General features: G+C 38.1%; 1 protein-coding gene across 2 annotated transcripts in view; it reads right to left on the bottom strand.

Annotated features, from left to right (window-relative positions):
* The window catches only part of ATRNL1 (attractin like 1), a 428662-nt gene that overhangs the window by 13125 nt on the left and 394914 nt on the right, over nt 1-20623 (bottom strand). Inside the window, exon 29 of one of the 2 annotated variants that reach the window (XM_058810434.1) lies at nt 8346-8411. The exons of the other annotated variant lie outside the window; for it this stretch is intronic. Coding sequence (XP_058666417.1) covers nt 8347-8411 — 65 coding nt within the window. The 3' untranslated portion in view covers nt 8346. The remainder of the gene's footprint in view (nt 1-8345; nt 8412-20623) is intronic. 2 annotated transcript variants of the gene reach the window in all.

The following is a 20623-nucleotide window of genomic DNA, read 5'->3' as shown; positions in this document are numbered from 1 at the left end:
CAAGCTATAACTTTTTAAAACAATTTAAAGCATTTCTCTAAATGCCTGTGGAAAAAAATGAGAAAGATTCTGCTGGTACACCAAATTCAGATTCCACATTTCTCCTGCTAGGATCAGGAGAAATCCTTCAGAAATGCAGAAGCTATGAAATATTCCTCTTGGGATCTCATTTGGCATAAATTTCAGCCTGATTTGCACACCTGTTTTTAATACAACCAAATAAGATCTTTAACTCATGGCCTATTGAGCAGGACTCACTACTAAATGGATGTGGGGGAAAAAAGGCAGAAACCAAATGAAAGATACCCTCAAGAAAGTCTCACAAAGTCCATTTCTCAACAATGTCAGCAACCTGAAGATGCACTCAATGAAAATTCACTTTCTGAGACTAAAGAGTTACTGCAGCAGCCCATTCTCATTAATATTCATGTGAGCAACAAATGGAAGAAATGGAACCATGGACAAGAAGATGTGGTAAGAGATACACAGAGCTTGGAGTTTTCCAATGTCAGGATGGTTCTTTTAGACAACAGGCAAAATTTAGAGCAATTCTGTGCATTGCTCCCAAAATTTTCATCAGAGATAGTTGTGCTGCACAGAGCATCATGCTGTCTTTGTGTTTCCAGGATGTGATTAGGAGCTAGTTTTCATTTAAGCATTTTCAAAAAAGCTTTTACTATGTGATGAAGGAGAAACAAACCTTCAGCAGGACATTAGAACTCCCTTGCTGCAATTGTGCTAAATCTCCCATCTGTTTTTTAAAAGCAGAAATTGCATTGAGGCTTCTATTTGCTATTTAACTGCTGACCTTTTTCCCTCTCTATTTTTTTCCCATATGTTTTTTGATCACATGTGAAAAACTTAGCTTTGGTTCTCTTACTTCTTGATTTTCTATATTTCAATTAGACTATAATGGCTGTATATACAGTGATAATGATCCAAGAGTGTTTTGAATGAAATCTGTTTTGTATTTCCCAGCTTCTGAGAGCTGCCACAATTTGAGAAACTTTCTTCTGTAGCCCCTGAAGTGCCTTCTATAACATAATAACATAATAAACCATGGATCTGCTCTCCCTTTGCTGTGCAATACAGCGTTCTGTTTCCTACAGTTTGCTGCAGTATGATTTGCCACTATAAATAATTATCCTAAGTTATAAAGATGTAATATAAAACTATAAAGCAATACCATTAGACACCATACACTCGAGACTCTGAAAAAGCCATAAGAAAACATTGATTTTCATAAAGAATAAGAAAAAAGGTGACAATGAAAAACATGGTTCATGCTTAGGATTAGTTCATTAAAAGCTTGCTGCAATTTTGGGCGCAAAGAATGAAAATAGCAGGTAATCAGTGGCAAACTACCTTTTTTCTAAGAGGTAGGACTCCACATTTTATGACATCTGTCTTAAAAGGTGAGAGGAAAACAAAAGCTCTGGTGGGAATGGGACTTGAAAATGTGTGAAGTTCAGAATTATAAGGATAATCCCCCAAAAGGGGAAGAGCCAGACTCAAGAGGGATTCATATAAATCTCTCTAAGGTTTGTGTCCAGATGTGTGACCTTGTGAGTTGATTTTTGTTTGTTCTGTCTGGTCTGGACAATACAACAAGAGGCATGTATAGGATTTCTGGCTTTTTCCCACATTATTTCCAATGCCTTCCTTCCACATAACCCTTAATTTTCTGTTCTTATTTTTGCTGCTTTTTTTTCTGTTGAGCTTCAGTCAGCATCATTTAACTGCCTTTACAAAGTATTCAGTATATAGACTTCCAATAATCAGGGATTTTCTTTGTGAATCTGATGTTAGCAACTAAGACCAATCTAATTCCTCTCTACTTTCTTTTATCTCTTTGCATTGCAATGGTGTAAGAAGGTGGTATGGTAGTTAAATAAGTTGCAAACATCCTCAAAATAATTTCCATTACTTTTTCTTCTCATGACTTCTCATTTTAGTGGGCAACTCTTTTCTATGATACACACATCCATTATTTGCAAAGAGAGATAAAAATAGATGTTCACATTTGAACTATGACCTAATAATTTCTTTAAGAGCCATGAAGCAGATTGTGAACAATCTGAATGCAGCCAGCCTTATTTCATTATTTGAGTCCCACTTGTGTTTTAAGAAGAATATTTCCATTCAAGATTTTAAAAAGTGTGTGCTAACTAGTGCACATTTCTCAGGCAACTTTTCATCTTTGATGTGTCTAACAGTGCTTTCTCTACTCACACTGCAAAAGGGACAAAAATATGTTTTCCTCACTGGGGTAGCCTCAAGGATACAGAAATCCTTGGTGTCAGTGTAAGCTGTGCATGGAGCTGCTAAATACCCACAGAGGCTGAGGCAGTGGGGCTTAAATCCTCTCCAGATCCACTGGGATGGGTTTCAAGGGGAGGGAAGTAGGGCCAGGAGCCTCCTGCAAGAACAAACAGCCTCCGGAGTGAGGGATGTCATTTCTGAGACTGTTAAGAAATCTAAAGATTGGTAGGAGAAATCTGAGCCCCAAAATTCATGGTCTGACTTAAACAAGTGGAATTTTCACACTTTTTTTTCTCCTCCCAAACATTAGCTCTTTCAAGTCCTATTTTAGAGCTTTCATTTACAAAATCAATGTTTACTGACCTTTTCAGAGTGGTTTAAAAATGAAGACAAGATATGTGTCCAGGGAAGAGAAACTGTATTAAAATATCGAGCTTGTTATCTCCAAAGTGCTACACACAAATTAACTAATACATGCTAATATAGTAATTAGATAGTTTGCCTAGCTTTAGTGCAATGACTGTGTTTCCTAAAGCCACCACTGAATGAGAGCTGGAGTGGCATCACCCCAGAGCCAACAGCTCTCCTTAAAACATAATGTGCTTAAACTTTTTGTATTTCTGTTCGAAAACAATGCAAGTCTATTTAGAGTACTGACACAATTTGCAAAAAACACATTTTGAAATCAAGGTATGTTCTGAGTTATTGAAATACTGCAATATATAAAAAACCAGAATGGGTTGTTGTTGGCTGGCTGGGATGAGGATGGAGCTACAGACATTCCACCTGGAATGACCCCTGTGTTCTGCACAAACATCACAGGCAATGACCCCTCACAGCTTCTTCTCAAGAGCAAACAGCACAGAAAATGCTTCAAAGTGTTAGAGGACAGGGCCATCCCCTCCACAGGGCTGCCACAGGCTCCCTCCACCTTTGTGGAAAACCATAAGAGACCAAACAGGCTTCACCTGTGGCCAGAGGATCACACTCCATGGACACTTGACTTGCATGTCCAGGCTAGATTAGGTACATGTTTGTACACCTCTCAGTGTAATGAAGTCCAAGACACAATGAGGACTCTAAAGGCTTGAGAATAGGAATGATAAAAACTCAGTCATAAACAGAAATCAAACTGGTACCATTACAGGTACCCATGGAGCTTTGGAATAATGACAAGAAAGCTGGCACAGTATCACTGGCATGATGTATTCTGAACCAGATTGGAAAAAGCAACCTGGAAAAAAACCAGTATGATTATAATGAATGAGCCTTTATTCCACATATGAAAGTGCTTCTGATGCTGACAAAAGGAGGAACAAAATTTATCATTCTAGGATCTAAGGGGACAAAACAACAATATTAAATCATGAAAGGTTTTGTTGTGAATTGGCATTGTTTTCTGTCCCTTGTGTTACCAGAATGATAAATGCTTTCCTTTGTATAGGAAAGAAAGGATACTGCATGTTGTTCATACATATATTTATGCCATAGTTTTGAGATGGTTGGTTAGATTCTCATTAATAAAAATATTTATATTAAAGGTGCTAATAAACATTTGGGGGGTGAGGGTAGTGGTTTCCTCATCTGCAGTTTTATTTGAGACTCTCCTTCATGATATTTTAGTTTCTAGGACAGATGTAACAAGATTCAGCTATCACAGTTCTTAGGATAACTGGTGGGAATATTCCAGAAGCACAATGTGATCAAAGTGGATGCAAAAGCAATACCCAAATGACTAAAGGCAAAACTGTGCCAGTCCCAGAATTACAGAAAGAGGTGATATGTATGAGACATACTAAACACTTGCATTTGAATTTTTAATATAGAAAATAAATGTCACAGCATTTTCATGAAGAATCTATTAGCCCTGAATGCAGCTCATCTGCTACTCATTGCTATGGCTTATATCTTGTACTTTTTATCCATCTTTAACTCCTGCTGAACACTCAAGCAATTGCAATGTCTGACAGGAGGTTATGGATTTTTTTCATATTATCATAATTTTCTTACATTTTGTATTTTCAAAGGCTAGCACAGAGCATTCCAGTGAGCACATGAGAGTTAACACACTCTGTTGCCAATAATTTTGAATGCAAGCAATATCTCCTGGTTTGCACAGTTCAGGATGAATATGGTGCATCACTGTGCCATCTAAAGTGACTCAGCTCTGAGAGCTTCAGGGCTTGGCTCTGCCTTCAGTGCACTGAGAACACAAGGCTGAAATTTTTAGACGGTAAAAAAAAGTAAATAAATATATAACTAGTAATCTGGTCTGCAAAGATACATACAAGCATGACTCCAAGAAAGGATTACTTTTGAATGGTATAATTCTGTGCATGCTCTGAGTGCTGGGCAAAAGTTCCTAGAGCACAGCCAATTTTCCTGCACAGATTTCAATTGCTAGGTTAGATGCACTTCAGAATAATATTTAAAATTGCAGAGAAATGTGCTCCATGTCTGTTAGATATTACAGCGAGCATGGACAGAATGGCTCTTCAGAAGAGCATGAGGGTTTTCATTTTCTTTTTGGGTGTAATTGCTGTTCCTGTTACTCAGCCCCCTCCCTGCAGCCTCCATCAGGGACTCAGCTTCACTGCCCTGTGTGTGATGGGTGAGCACTGCCCCACAGAGCTCACAGCACAAACACCTCTGCACTGACTTAAATGTCCATGGGAATAGAAACACACTCTCAGACCTCCTTCACACACAGACTTTTAAATCCAGCCCAAACATGCAAATTTAGCTGGACTTTTATGCAATAATGGACTAAGCAATAAAAGTTCTGCAAATCACTGCCAGCTCTCAGTCACACTCTGTACTTCAGAGGGTTCAGGTGAGATTTCTGACACCCTGTTGCACAGCTATCACCAATCAGCCCTTTGTGAATGGCTACATTAATGGTGTGTAAGAAAGAACACCACCTACTTTACTCCTATCTACACTGGCAGTTCCCACACAAGTAAAAAAAGATACAGCTTGATGTTAAAAACTGTCAATGTAAAAGCTTCATAGCTCTACAGAGAAATAAGATTGCATTAATCAATTGTTTTGGATTGTTTGGGGTTTTTTTGACAGAGATCTGAGCTAAATTATTTTGAAAACTAATACATGAATAAGCTGCAAAATTTGATTACTTGAATTAGCACAAATTTTTCAAGGAACTTTCAACACATGTGCAAAGTTTTGTGTAGAAAATGACATGTACAGGCATGACATTGAAAAGTCAGGATAGATTTCAGGTTGGATGTGTCAAAAGATAAGCCCTGATGCTGTCTCCCTTGAAAATTTAGATTCCATATACAGAGATTTCAGGTAAACCAATTTTTACTTTCACCTCTGCCTCCAAGTGCTGGTCTCAAAGGACTTCATTTCAGCCAAGACCTGTCAAACCCCAAATGCTTTTCATTACTGAATTCCTTCTGTATGTTCTGTCAGCTGTGTTAAAATAACAAATTCACAAGCAATTGATTTTTGAAAAGGGAGAGACCCAATTGAACTCATCTCCTGATTTTCTTATTTCCACATATAATTTTTTTCTTTACGTATTTAAAGTTGTAGTTTGAAGTCTTTCTTTTCTATTTCCTTCATGGGGTTTAAAGTAGCAACAGGTTCAGAGAACTTGTAATAAAAAAACCTTTCTCAGTACAATGACTCTGAGACATCAGGGGTGTACTCCAGTCAGTGCATACCCTCTCAAATTATTAATATTAATGATAATTCACTCACAAACATCCAGCACATACTAGGTGCCCTGGTGATCTTAATTGGTGCTATGAAATAATAAAATGATTTCTTACATTCTGATGTATGTGGGGAGAAATTGAGGACATTTCTGAAATTCCTGGCAGAGGTGATTTCGTACAGTTTTTGTCATTATCAAGGGAGGAAAACACAAAAGCCATAGTGATGGATTAAGAAAGCAACAATTGTTATTTTACCTAAAAAGTTGAAAAGAGACTTTTCAAATTGTGAGTGTGGGGAAAGGGAGCACAGTTTGGATGAAGCATTTGCAAGAGCACCTTAATAGGGGACAAGAAAGCAATTAACAATGAAAAGTCACTGATGCAAAAGATAGTCCTAGAGATTAAAATCTTATTGAAACAAATGCTTCTCCATTTGATCATAATGAATTGAGCTGAAAGATCTGCAAAACCAGTTCACTGAACACCAGAAGAAAATAATAATTTGTTACCCAATTATAGTACAAAGCTTTCTGCCCAACATACTGCTTTACAGCATTACTTAAACAGAAATAAACTGAACGACACCATAGTAGAATTAGACATAATATTATTTGAAACTGCAATGTGATAATTAAGAAAAAAATATATACAGCTATATCCATTTTTACAGGGCTCGAAAAACATGAGAATATGCTTTATCCCAATGGAAAAACAAAATGTTCAAGGGAGGAAGAGATGAAATGGGCATAGCAGGGACAGATGAAGCAAATAGTGCAGGGAAGAAAGGGGCAGTGGTGGAGCTAAGCTGTGCATGGGGCAACAGGGGAATAGTCTGAGATGAAATAAATTGCAGAGATGGAAGTGGGAAAGGTGGGGAGAGAACATTAAGTAGTGATGATTGAGAGAAGCACATTACAGTGTGGGAACAGATTGCGTAAATTAGAGAAATCCATCAGATCAAGGTAGATTGGGTTTTTGTGATGGGCATGAAGATCTCAAATTCACCCCACCTGACTTTAGACACTTAGCTGAAACATCCAAATCTGGAAGGGCTCCTGTCACAATCTGAAAATCAGCAGAGAGGCCTGTCCAAAGAGGAATCAAGGCTCCCACTGGGCACAACTGCCCTCTGACAGAAGGGTTAAAGGATAGGAGTGATCACATTAGTAACACATTTAAAATAATATGCACAGATACATGAAATGTTTGGACTTGATGGGACTATATAAAAGACATTAAAGAAGGACAAAATAAACATAAACAGCTGTCACAGGAACTGTTATTGAATGGGTTTTTTATAGGTTCCATATTTTTCAATCTTGCCATTTTTGGGAAAATGTGGCAGTGACAGGGTGGGCACAACAGAACAGTCAGCACTGGTGAGGACGACACCCATAGGAAAAAAAACCTCTTAAATTTTCATTTTCTTACCAGTTGCTTTGCTACTGGAACAAAATATGAAGTCACATGTCTGGGACAATAATGCTATATGCACCAAAATCAAAGCAATGGCTTCAGAAAGGCTCTCCACTTTATACTCAGGGAAGAGAAAAGGATTTAATTACATTTTAGAAGTTCTGAGGAAGGAAAGATCATGTGCTAAAAAGGCTCTTTCACCCTTTCAGTAAGACAGGTTTAATACACAAGTCTAAAACCTGAACTCAGAAAACCTAAAGGACAGGAGCTTAAAGGAAATGTGATAAACAAATGATCAGAGTAGGTAAATGAACAATTCACATCTTAAACTCTGTGAAAACAAGGAATTAAGCAGACAACCTGGAAAGACAACAAAGTTGGAGTCAGTTGTCAGAAAATCCAATATGACAGAAAGGCACTGGAAGGAACACATAGGTGTGAGCAATTACAAAAACAAATTATCTGAAAATATGGATTTCTTCACTGTCTAGTAAATAAAGTAATTTTAGCAAATGAGACAAGCATCTAGATGAGAAAAACATCAAAATCATCAAACTGTCTATGCATGTTTTGTTTGTTGGTCTGTAAAAAAACAAAAAAATTTTATCTGAAATTAAGCTGTAAATACCATACTTTTTCAGATCACCATCTACTAGAATTTTAGTAACAAAATCTTGAAGAAATTCAGGTGCGTGCTCCCATTGCAACAATGTTTTCTAATAGTCCTAGTGCTGTGCTGAAAGCTGTGCGTGATTAGGCCTGATGATCCTTTCTAGGGACAAACCCAATGTGGTTTGAAACTTAAATATGAACAAAAGACAGGGTAAAAGGAAGCAGAAAATGTGTTGCCTAAAATAGATCTTCCTAGACTTAAAATTATGGAGAAAAGCTTAAAATACATCTAAAGATGTAAAAAAAAAAAAAAATTAAAAAATTAATTGTTGTTTAAAAGAAAAAAAACCCTCAGGACTGCAGGTCCCTTACCTTAGTGAGTGTTCTGCTGGGGAAAAAGCAGTGTTCTGCTCTCCTCATGCCAGGAGTGTACAAACCCTGCACAGGAACCAGACAGTGAACATACAGTCGGACACTGTGGTTCCTACTGCCTTAATGAAATTATGCTTTAGACATTTTCTGCATGACTAATCTCTCTTGATTACATTTTGAAGCTTTGCAGTGAATTGTGAATTATGGATGCACAAGGCCTCCTCTTTGTGGTTGTGCTGCTTCCAGTACGGAAGAACCACTGGACTTTGGTGCACAACTTGTGCTATCTCCACTCTGCACTCTTAGATTATTCCTAGTCTTCCCTGGGAGGGATATGAGAGATCCAGAGAATCTCCACACTGGGCTCAGTGCCCTGTGGAGCCCTCTCCAGGTGAGCTCTATTTCCACCCTTGAACAGGCAGCTTTGAGGGGATTTGGTGCTGTCCCAGGCTAACATCACCCCCAACCTGCCAGACCAAACAAATTGGGTTTTCAGCACTGAAGGAAACGACAGGTCTCTGTAGATTTCCTATCTCTCAGACATTTCCCTCTTGATTTCCAAAATATTCCTCATATTGCTAAGCTTTTCCTAAGGTATCCACACACATGCCTACCCTCACATCAATGCACCCACTGCACCCTTCAACTTCTACTCAGATGTCTGGACTAGAACTTGGCAGAGACTCATCCTGTCAATAAGGAAGGGTCTATCCCTTAATAGAAACATCTAGTAACACTCTTAGGAGCTTCATCTGATTTTTTTTCTATCCCTGTGGTTGTCTACCACAAAAGTATTTGTGGGAAGAAAAGAGGCGCCCACAGGTTTCAGGACACCAGAAGTGCAAAAGGCTCCCAAACAGAGCAGGCATTGCTTCAAAGCAATTTTCCATCAGCCTTGGTGCAACTCTGCACACAACATTCTCTTCGCAAATCTATTCCACAATCTGAGGCTAATACCTGCAGCATCTAGACCAGAGATGCACGAAAGGATGTGAAGCTCTTTGTAAAATCTGACTGATGGGAAATCAATATTACAAACAAACCCATAACCAGGGATCCATTACTGCTACAACACATAAACCAGCTCTGTGCTATTCAGCAAACACTTGCCAAGTATGTGTTAGCAGTGGGAAATCCTTTTTCAGCTCCCTGGGAATATACAGTGACACAATATCCCTGAAACTAGGAAATATTGTAAACAAACCCATAGGCTCGTAACTTTAAACAGAGTTATCCACCACAGTATATTCTCCTGTGCTTTGGTCCCGTTATTGTAAGGTTTACTTTAGTCTTTTAATCTGATCATGCATACCTCAAATTGTTTAAACTATAATTATAGATGTAAAGTTGTTTTGCCTTCTACAAAAAAATGTGCTCTGGAGAGACCAAAACAGAAATTAAATGCATGGAAAATAATAGAACTATTTCAATAGCACTAATTGCAAAGCAGTTTAAGAAAGCATCTTTTGATTAAATAATTGTTTTAATTATACAGTATACTTAGGTTTACCAACTATAAACACTTCAGCTTTTAGCATTAGGATAATTCCATGTACACTTTTTGCTGCACTTTTTTTCAGAGCATGAATAAACTAGAGATAGAAATCACTGTAAAAATACATCCAAACAGAAGGGAAAAGGGTGATTTCTCCACAAATAACAGACATCTATCATAAAGATAGGCTATAAAAGTCTATAGCTAAATGCAAATATTAAATTCATGAATTGCCCAGGAGAAACCTTTGTACTGGGGGAGACCAAACCTTAGGTCATTCAGAAATGATCTCTGCCCAGAGCTCAGCATGTCCCTCTCATTGTAGGACTGCACCAAGGCACCTCCTCTGCCAGGGCATTTTCCAACTGAAGTCTTTGCAAAGGTTCCCATGGCTGCCTGCCTTAAACTCACAGATTCATAGAGGGTTCCTTTCATAACCAAACCAAGATATTTCTAGACTTCACACTGTGGTAAACCATAAATTCACGATGGTACATTATCCACCATCTCAAGAAAAATTAAATTCAATTATTCTTATCTACATGGCATCAATTTTCCACTGAGTTGGTATTAAAGCTTTCTTTGAGAGTAAGATGCCTAGAAAAGGTGTTAAAAATCAAATAATGTTGTAGGGAAAAAAGATTCTATTTTATCTATTTAATATTTATATTAATATAAAAATATTATATATTATCTATTTTAATATCACTATTAAAGGTAATTAAATTATATCCTCAGACAAAACCCTCAAGTTTGCTACTATTTTTATTGTCAAGGGGATACAGACAGAGTAAATTTATTCTGACATTTGGTAGTAAGGGGAGGAGAGAGATTTGTGATACAGAATGGATGAGGAAAGGAGATGTTAGTGAGGCATTGCACATGCAGGCATGCTCTGACAGAATTGCAAAGATTTTTACAGCTATAAAACACTCAAATCTCTCCTCAGTTTAAAAATATGCCTGTAAACAAGTACTTTATATCATTCTGTGAAACAATGACAGTAACAACTGCTTGTACTCTGCCTGCAGTGAAGGGGCTCCTGCTCCAGTAAAAATCACAGTATTACCCTTATGAAATTTCAGAATTATTGGTCCTTCACAAGACAAAGAAAAATCTTTGCGTGCACTGACTGCAGGATCAGTGTAAATAGAACAAACCCAGCAGAACTGCTTGGCAGGAGTTTCAGCAGTCTCTTATCTCTACACTGCAGTTCTGCTTGTACTGCTCCTCACTACATGCAGAAGACTTTTGTGTTGGTCTTGCTCTCACCTTGTAATCCACCAATCAAAATGGATGAAGGCTGCCAGAAACTTAACACATCTGTTTAAACGCTTCCACATGGTAATTGCAATTCAATTTTTTTTTCTAGTTTAAAAATTCATTGCATTGGTACTATCTTAAATATCATTACTGATTAATTCATATTTTCAACTCAATGAATTTTCACACTGCTCTCCAAATTTGTTCCATTATGAGGAAATATATTTTATTTTGAAAGATAATGTTGAAGTCTTAAGATGAGCTGTGTGTCATATCTTCAGCTGGTGTTAATGAACAGTCTCTTCCACATGAAATAGGTTAATCAAAAATTTGGCTATCTTGGGTACTGGTTCTCTTTCTCCCTGACTAGCAAATTATGCAAGTCCAATTGACATTACTTACAGTATGTTGGTATTAGAATTTTATATACACACATATATAGACTAAACTTTGATAAGAAAATGTATCATTACTGTCTTTCACCTGTTTTCTTTGAGGATTATAATCCCAGAGAATTTGTGTCCCAAAGCTTTATGACCTTTCAAATATTGTCAAATATTGTCAAATGTTTGTCAAACATTCCTTTTCTTGAATTATGTAACACTGGTTAAAAACACACAACAAAAACTTTGAAAAAGAAAAGTGTCATAAGGGTGATACAATGTCTCTGCATAGACATAGGCATGTGATCATTATGGGGCACATTTTCCCCACTAACGGAAGTTTATTGGCTGTATCTTTAAAACTGACAGTGTCTTTCAAGATCTATCAAATGTATCATAACATAAGCCATCAAAATAAATAAAATATAAAATGCATACTTCTTAGGGACATAATTTCCAAGAACATAAACTTTTATCTTACTTTTGAAAAAATGTCAAATCACTCGGAGCAGCACTTTAAAAAATATGATTTATGAAAAAGTCTTCTTTTACAGGCCCTAAGAACTCCATAAAAAGTCTTTCAAACAGCAGGGCTACCAGAACTTTTAACAGAGAAAGTTATAAAGCAGATTATGGATGAGAGCAGGTGAGACAGAATCATGGTTGCTGCACTCAGTCAAATGCATCTGCATCTGGCTCTAAGAATTAAATATGTTACAGCTGAAGAAAGACTCCTGCAAGTTCTCAATTGCACTCCCCAGATCCAACCTCTGCAGCACAGTAGATGCTGCCATGCTGCAGAGTCAGCAGTAACTTCAAGCACAGAAGATGCTTTGGGTACTCAGGTGAGGACCTCATGGATGAAGCAAAGAGATTGATATGAGAACATGCAAAAAAATACTGCTCTTTTAAATAAAGCCCCTTCTTTATGTCAGAATCACTGCTTGTGAGACTATTAATTATTTACACAGCACTCAGCACATGGCACTGGGGTTACCTCACACCAAACAGCTTCTCAAGGATTCCCCGTTCCAGCTCGTGGCCACTGCTAGCCTGGGCAGCCCTGGAGCTGTGAGCCTGCCAGGGTAAGGGATGCAGCTGCTCTGTCCTGGCTCTACACAGACTCCCACCCTCCCCAGGCTTGCTGAGCAGAGATGTGTCTGTGAACTGCAGCACCATGCTACATTTGACAGCCTGAAATAAAAGGCAGTTCAGCTCCGTTTCTAAGGTTGTTTTTAATCTCCTCCAACTCCCGCTGCCTAGAGTGAGGTGAGGAGACTAAGCTAATCATCTAGGCTCCCTCTGTAGAAGAGGAACAGAGATACCTCAAGAGTGAGATTTAATAGATAATTTTATTTCAAACTCATGTAATGGAACAGGACAAGATGTCCTGTCCAAGTGCTTCTGTTGACTCGCAAGGAAACTTAGATTAATTCAGATGAAAAACCTAACTTCTGGATGAATGTGAGACAGCTCCTGGTTATTTTGATATAGAATTGCTTAAGAGCAGCTGTGGGTGCACCCTTACACAGACAGCATTAAGGATAATTCTTGCTTCTGGCAATTCACAAATTAAGCTAAACTAAAATCCTATTTCAGCTATAAAACTGTTTTAAAAGATGCTTTTTGGGTTCATATTATACATCTTAATGGGAGAAGGGTGCCATATGGAGGGATTTCATTTTGTTAAGAGATACTCAGTGCTCTTATCTTCTTTATGTTCTGCACAGAAATTGAAAGCAAACAATGCTTATATATTTTTTGCAAACAATTTTCATTTTAAATACAGAAAACATTATTAATAAAGCAATGGGATACTGAAATACTAAAATGAGAGATCCAAGTGCAAGAGATCTTTTAACTCAGCTAACAGCATCTAGCTGTATGTAGTTATCTTGCATTTATTCATTTGCATATATGGACCACAGCACTTTAAAAATGTCATGTATTATTTTCCAAGGATCATTTTCAAAGGGAAATTGTAATTTGCCAAATACAACTGCCATATAAAATAATAGCTAATGTAACCATAAGATGAAACTGCTGTCAAGTTGTTTACCAACTGTCCAGAACAATCAAACACAGTCTTGTGATTATTTTTCTGTTCTGTTTGAGAAAAAAAAATTATTTGACTTCCAAACCCAAGCTTTTGAATTCTAGGTGTTCAGAAGTGTTCTGTAGCCTCTATGCCCAAAGTATCTTATGTGCTCAAAAGTGAATCTCATCAAATTCTCTGTGGCCAAGAAGTGTCTGCTGATACAATGGGGGAGAAATCCTTCAGTGAGGATGAGAGGAAGGAGCATTCTTTACAATCTTCCTCACTTACAAAATGGATCAAAGACACCCAGCTTTAGCTCACTCCTACCTAGACAGAATGCTGCTGCAAAAAACCCTCATGTAGTTATCTAATATTTTTTGTGATATTGCCACTATCTGAGTGTTTTCTGCTTTATTTCCCTCTTCCTATGCCTTAAAACACAAAATGTTTGTCTTTAGTTCCAAAGCCCTTCCCCACCAAACTGCCTCATTCTGAGGAGGAGTTCCCTATAGCCATCTGCAAAGCTGCCTTAATTATCTCATTTCAGATCCTTTCTTTGCTATGTTGCTTATAGAAAGCTCATAGCTGGCCTGCTGCTCTCCCTTGAACACTGACTTTTTGGCTGCCCAGTTCTGTCACATTGTTTCCTTATGCTCCCCCGTCTGTCTAGACCCATCTGTTGTCTCTTGTTTTATACTTAGATTATAAACTCTATGGCAGCAGAGCTGCCTCTTTGTTCTGAGTTCATTTAGTGCCTAAAACAATGCAGGCTTGACCCATGATTAAGGCTTCCCAGCACTAGGAAAAAATAACATGAAACAGCAAACATTCAAACAAATAACCCAGCTGGAGTGCCGGAAACAGACACTGCCTTGCAGACATCACAGCACAGAGGAATCAAATTCCACCAAAACTGAATTACTCAGCAATACTGGTCCATTTGATCACCACTGAAAAATAGCCTTCATGTTTTTCTTGCTTTTCCATCTAGCTCACAGTTGTGGCTTTTAGTTGAATAATGTCTTCCTTGAATAAAACTTGTCAAACTATTGCATTGTGTGCTTTAGGTACCAGAGCTCTGCTTATTTTGTCTTGGCTCCTCTAAAGTAAGCAGGCTCAGGACCTCTGTTTCTCTCTTTTACCAGAAAAAGCTGGAATTTGAAACCTTTTTCCTTGAAGCCACCTTGGGTGCAAGGAGATGCTCACCCACAGCTTCCCTGGTTTGAGGCATCATAGGCTCCTGGTGGGTTTTACTGTGCTGTGATCCATAGCTCATTCAAGAATCACAGAATATGCTGAGCTGGAAGGGGCCCACAAAGATCATTGAGTCTAACTAAAGACCTCAAGGGTGGCCCTGCACAGCCCCAAGAGTCACACCATGTGCCCATGAGCATTGTCCAAATGCTCTCGGAGCTCTGTCAGGCTTGGTGCTGCGACTTCTCTCCGCTGGGGGACTGTCCCAGTTCCCAGTATCCCAGCTCTCTGGGATAAGAACCCCCTTAGGAAGGAACAGCTTCAGGAGGTCCTGCCTGGGGTCCTGCTATCTCTGCTCCAGCTCAGGCACTGGATTTTGTCCACCTCTGGCCAGTTTGGATTCCAAGCTCCTCAGGTTTCTCTAAATCCCCACACCAGCGCAAAGAATGCTCATGATGACCCAGCCATCTCTCTGCTATGTGAGAGGAGACATAAGGACTACAAAACCAATGTGGGCAGATCCCAGAGGAAAACAAATCACCACACACGTCTCTGGATACAGCAAATGATGAATCCTACAAGATCTCCAAGGTTCCACAGATGCAGAATCTGAGTCCACTGGGACTGACCTGCACAACAGGAGAAGGTCACAATGCTCAGAGCACCCCCACAAGGTCCCTGCAGATTCTGGCAAGGGACACAGTGTGGTTATGTCCTCATTCCCATTTCAAGGCTGTCTGTATACAGAATTTGGGACAGGATTTCTCTTGTGGTTCTTGAAGTGCTGATTAGTTTAATTAACTTTTCCATGAAAGTAAAATAGGGCATAAATTTTAGCTGTATTCTTATGAGATTACTGACAGACTTCTTCAAGCACCTCTCTTTCATATTTTCAGGATTTTTGCTGATTTGATTACACAGAAGAGGTGGCAGCATGATGACTGCTAATTAGAACTCTCAACTTATTATCAGTCCATGTTTTTATAGGTTTCATATTAGCAGATCAATACAAAAACATAATGTGTGTACAGGTGCATTTACCTCTAGCACTGAAATCACCCTAGTTCACCCATGTCATCTTTAAAATCTTTTAGCCTGAAGAATTGCATTGAAAAAAGGAAAAAGGAACATAAGAAAATCCAGCTCTAAAGGGAGATTTTACTACAAATAAAGTTTTATAACTTGAGTGATCAGGAATGTCCTTGAGCTGGGAGTTTTTGATGATATCATTAACAAGCAGTGGCATTACTTCTATGAAGACATCAGCTATAAATTGTGCTTTACATACAGTCACTGCATATTTTCCAGGGATTCAGGACCTCATCTAGGAGGTTCTGGAGATACTCAGCACCAATGGACTTCAGAATCAGCTGAGAATACTCAGCACTCTGCACTACTATGACCACACACCATAACTGTGCAGAGCATGCTGAAATAATAATGAGGTAAGTACCTGGTAATTTCTCTTTTCCAGCCAAAGTGCACATTACACGTTAATTACAGTTAAGCCACCTAAGCATAATTGTCAAGTATTCTACAGAAACGTGCAATTTCTATGCAGATTGCATTTGGCTGAAAACTCCGTGAATCTACTGTGTTATTCTATCTTGCCATGTATATGTGGACAATGCAAAGCAAGCTATTAACAAAATAACCCTGAAAGAACAGGTAATTTTTACTGCTGCCACAGACTCACCTTTTAAGAATGCCAAAGTAGCTTAAAGTATGAAAAAGAGTAGATTATAAAGGACATAAGAAAACATTTATTTATCTGACAAGCACAATGCTTCAAGAAGCCAACTCCAATACTCTGGTTTCCCATCAGTTATTTCTGAATGTTACAATAAAATGGTAATGATATATCCAGGTGGCAAAATTCTGTTTTAACAGCTGCATCAACTGTACAAAACTCAAAAGCAGCATCTTAACAGATTAACAGCTCTCCATAATATTATCTTTGTAGCATGCAATTTGTTCCCAGTGATAATTAGGTATTTAGAGACATAACTAATTAGAGAAAAATTACTGGATGATTTTTCATTTGCTCAAAAATCTACTGTCAGGAATGAAGATCTACTATGGGGACGAATGTAATTCTGGTGCTAGAATTAGTGTCAGAAAGATAAGAGAAAATGTGGTTTAAACTGTGTAGATGGTAAAATAATGTATCTCCACACTGTCAATTCATGCATTGATACACTCTTCTCCAAAAGGAATGATTCTATTCCTAATATGCATTTTGCAAGTGTGAGTGCTGAGGAGGGGAATATACAAGATTTAGTAAAAGATGGAGCTGAATAGGTTTTTTTCCCATTAAATAGATCTTTCCCAGTCTAATTTGGGGTAACAGATAAAAGATTCAAGGGATCATTAGTTCTTGAAAACATTTGTTTCCCCCTATTTTCATGTACAAACTGCAGGACTCTATCTCTGTTTGCCTTTGCTGCTGCATTGCCTGTCACTAAAATACATCTTTAACTGTGTATCATTTTTCCTCTGGATTTTATTTACCATGTCACTCACCAGCTAGACTCATATAAGTATACCTCAAGCTACTAGAAAAGAGCATTCTCCACATTCAGTACTAATATCATTCCACAGATTGAGTGGAGTGCTTTGTGAGAGATGCTGCTATCATCCACAGACAAATCATGTCTATGACATATTCAGCCAGCTTTTACCCGGGGCTTAAAGTCATACATCTACAGCACTAAAATGTTTAAACTGGCCCTACAGCATTCTTCTCCTGGGAAATTGATAGTTCTTTTTGTGCAGCACCAGAAAGCCCCTCATTTCCTCAATTCCAGGTGTACATGCATGTCTTTGCACAGACACATCCCCCACCATTAAATGTGCATCCAACAGCATTCACATTCAGAAGAAAACCTTACAATGTATGTGAGTGGCAAGAGCAAACCTTCAAACATTGCAGCTGTTTGTTCAAACATAATTTTATCCTTTCTTGTGGTCCAGCCTGTGCAATGAACATGGCAGGTGTTCTGCACAAACACACTATCACACTACTGCATCACAATGCACTCAGCCAGGGGAAGGGAATAACACAAATCTTGCAAACTATTACTTGCAAAAACTTCCTGGTTTCATTAATTTCCTCTTAAAATAATGCTTGAACCAATCCCTTTCCATTTTCTGTTTGTTTGTTTTAATGAATAGACTTTAAAGGTTTGCTAGCTCAGCTGCAATGCTCCCCCCAGTGCCCTACTGCTTGATAATGGACACAACCCTTCGACTTTACGTTCAGGACCAAATTGCCAGCAGTAATCCCATGAGTGAAAATTATCTTTTCTGTGGCCTCCCAGATGTGGCACAGGGATAATGCTCCCTGACAGGTCTGGAGGGTGTGGCTGAGGAGCAGAACCTTCACTGTTCCTCCTCTTTCCCCGCTGCTCCAGCAGCACCAACACTTCACAGTGCAGCTGCTCTGGTTAGCAACCTGGACCTGAATCCTTAGAACTGTTTGAGTTAAGCTATCATTTTGGCCTGCCACCAATTTTTCCTATGAAATTCAACTAAAAGAAAGAAAAGTGTAATATTCTACAGTTTATAAGTCCACCAAACTGTACTGAATTCAGGGAACAAAGAAATGGCATTCCTTCAGCTCATGGTTGCGTTTGTTTGTTTTTTCTTTTTTTTTTTTTCTTTTTTTTTAACTTTATCAGATTTAAAACTGTACTGTAAACAACAGAAGCGTTAGAAATTGCCTTTGAATGTAATTATATTTTTCAGCAAAAACCTTTCATTCCTCTGTGCTGGGAAATTTAGTACATAGACCTAAGTTTGTCTGAATATATGTTTTACATCTAACTACAGAAACACTTCAAAAACAAGGTTATAAATAGGACAAAATGGCCACCATATGACAGCAGTTACATTTAAACTTGTTAATTGCTTGAAATAGCTGCAGACACAACCTTATGTATAGGTACTAATGCCTGTTGCACAGCCTGACTGAATCATTAATAGTATTAGAAAATAAAAGTCTGCTTGGTATCTAAGCAATTAGAATTTAGATATAAATAAACTAGATCTTATATTTAAAATAACAGGGATAATTCCCACAGCAGGTTCAGATCAGCAAAGTTCACAGCCAAGGTGTTTCTCACCACTTATTCTGAGCATTTCTCTCAAGTCCCTAAACTGTACTGTTGCACATCTAAAATTTCTTCATTTCTACCCAACTCCTATTTAAAAGATCAGCATCACAAAACATTTCTATACCTTCTTCCCACTGTGGGAACCTACTGGCCAAGTTTCACAAGTCTTTATGTACAGCGAACAAAACTAAATCCTGCAGCACTTACATAATCAATGTTAAATATTTAATGATGCATCACAGTGATACATCACTGAATGATATTGAGGTAGGACTTATTGAGATGGTATTGACCAGTTGATAAATTTGAAAAAACACAGATTTTCTTAAACAACACCATTTCTACAGATTTGAACTTTCTAAAGAGAGGTTCCCAAGCATGTTATATTCAGCTGACAAAAAAACCATGAAATTTTATGCTCACACATGCACATAGGAACAGATTTAAAATACACTTAAATGGCTCAACATTTCTAAAACATAACAAGTTATTTTGGGAGTAGCAAAAAGCATAGAAGGAATGGCACAGTGATGTCAAAATAACTTCTAAAGCATCTGCTTAAGAGCTCTTAAAACTTCCTAACTTATTTTTTAGGGCCACATTTTGTATCATGTTCTCAAAAAAATGCACATGCATTTTTTTCATATGCAAAGAAATCTGTATATGTGGGAAGAACAGCTAACTCACTAATACCTAGTACCACAGTCAGAATATTGTCTTTCCATTTAAATAATAAAAATAACTGCTTCAACAAGCAAAATGTAGTAAATTACATTTTCCCATATGTTTACATGCAGCAGCTTCTACCTCCTCAGAGGAGCAGTCATTTTCTTGTCATTTTCAAGTAATATGTCACACAGAACTTGCACAATCTCTTGAATGTTATTTTCCATAATCACACCTTGAAGTGTCCTAAAAGTCTGGGAGAAGTCAGAATATTCTGTGCTGTCATATCAGCACACCACTCTATATGCAGACAATGAAGAATTAAATCTGCTCATAAAGGAATGGAACATATTGTAAGGTTGACTTCATTTTCCATTAATGCTTCTGGTTTTGTTGTTAAGAAATAGGAGAGGCATTAGCTTGAAAAATATTTGTGAGTGCAAGACAGCATCAGAAGTTTCTCTCCAATTAAATATTTCTCAATACAACCATCACATCGAATTTGAAAAAAACCCATAACAGCCTACTGCTTTCAATTGCACTGCTACACTCATGGGCAACCTCACAGTTAAAAAACCTGTCTGCTCTAACAGTTTGATCCCATTTCAGCATCTCAACCCTTAAATGGGGTATTTGTCTTTCCAGCTTCATCTAACAACCCCCTCTCAGTGAATCGAGGAGAGATCCAGGAAATCAAACTGTGGCATATCTGTCTTCCTTTGTGCGGTCGGTGTATGTCAGACTGGAGGCTTTTTTTAATCTTGACTAATAGGAAATGAAATTGGCTCCAGCTGTATCTAGAATGAAACAAGCTACAAGCAGACCTGCAACTTCAATCAGGTTCGTTTCTTTCCATTTCAACCTCACCAGTCTGGAACAAGAAAACCTTATTACAGCTTGCTCAGTCAGAGTTTACAAGGAAGGCACATAACTATGGAGACAAAACCAGCCAGCTCTTTCATTCATGGCCGGTCAGGTCATAAATGAGTGCAATTCACAGCCTTGCTTCCAAAACAAAGAACATGCTAAAGTAGGATTCCAGATAATGAATAGTCTGCTCTTATTTCTTTCGTAGAGATCTATTTCTCTACACAAATTGTTTGGCTTGAAATGCTGAAAATGTT

The sequence above is a fragment of the Ammospiza caudacuta genome, chromosome 9 (genome assembly GCF_027887145.1).
Source record: "Ammospiza caudacuta isolate bAmmCau1 chromosome 9, bAmmCau1.pri, whole genome shotgun sequence".
Lineage (NCBI taxonomy): Eukaryota > Metazoa > Chordata > Aves > Passeriformes > Passerellidae > Ammospiza > Ammospiza caudacuta.
The sequence above is the reverse complement of the archived record's forward strand: the minus strand, read 5'-3'. Positions and strand labels throughout refer to the sequence as shown.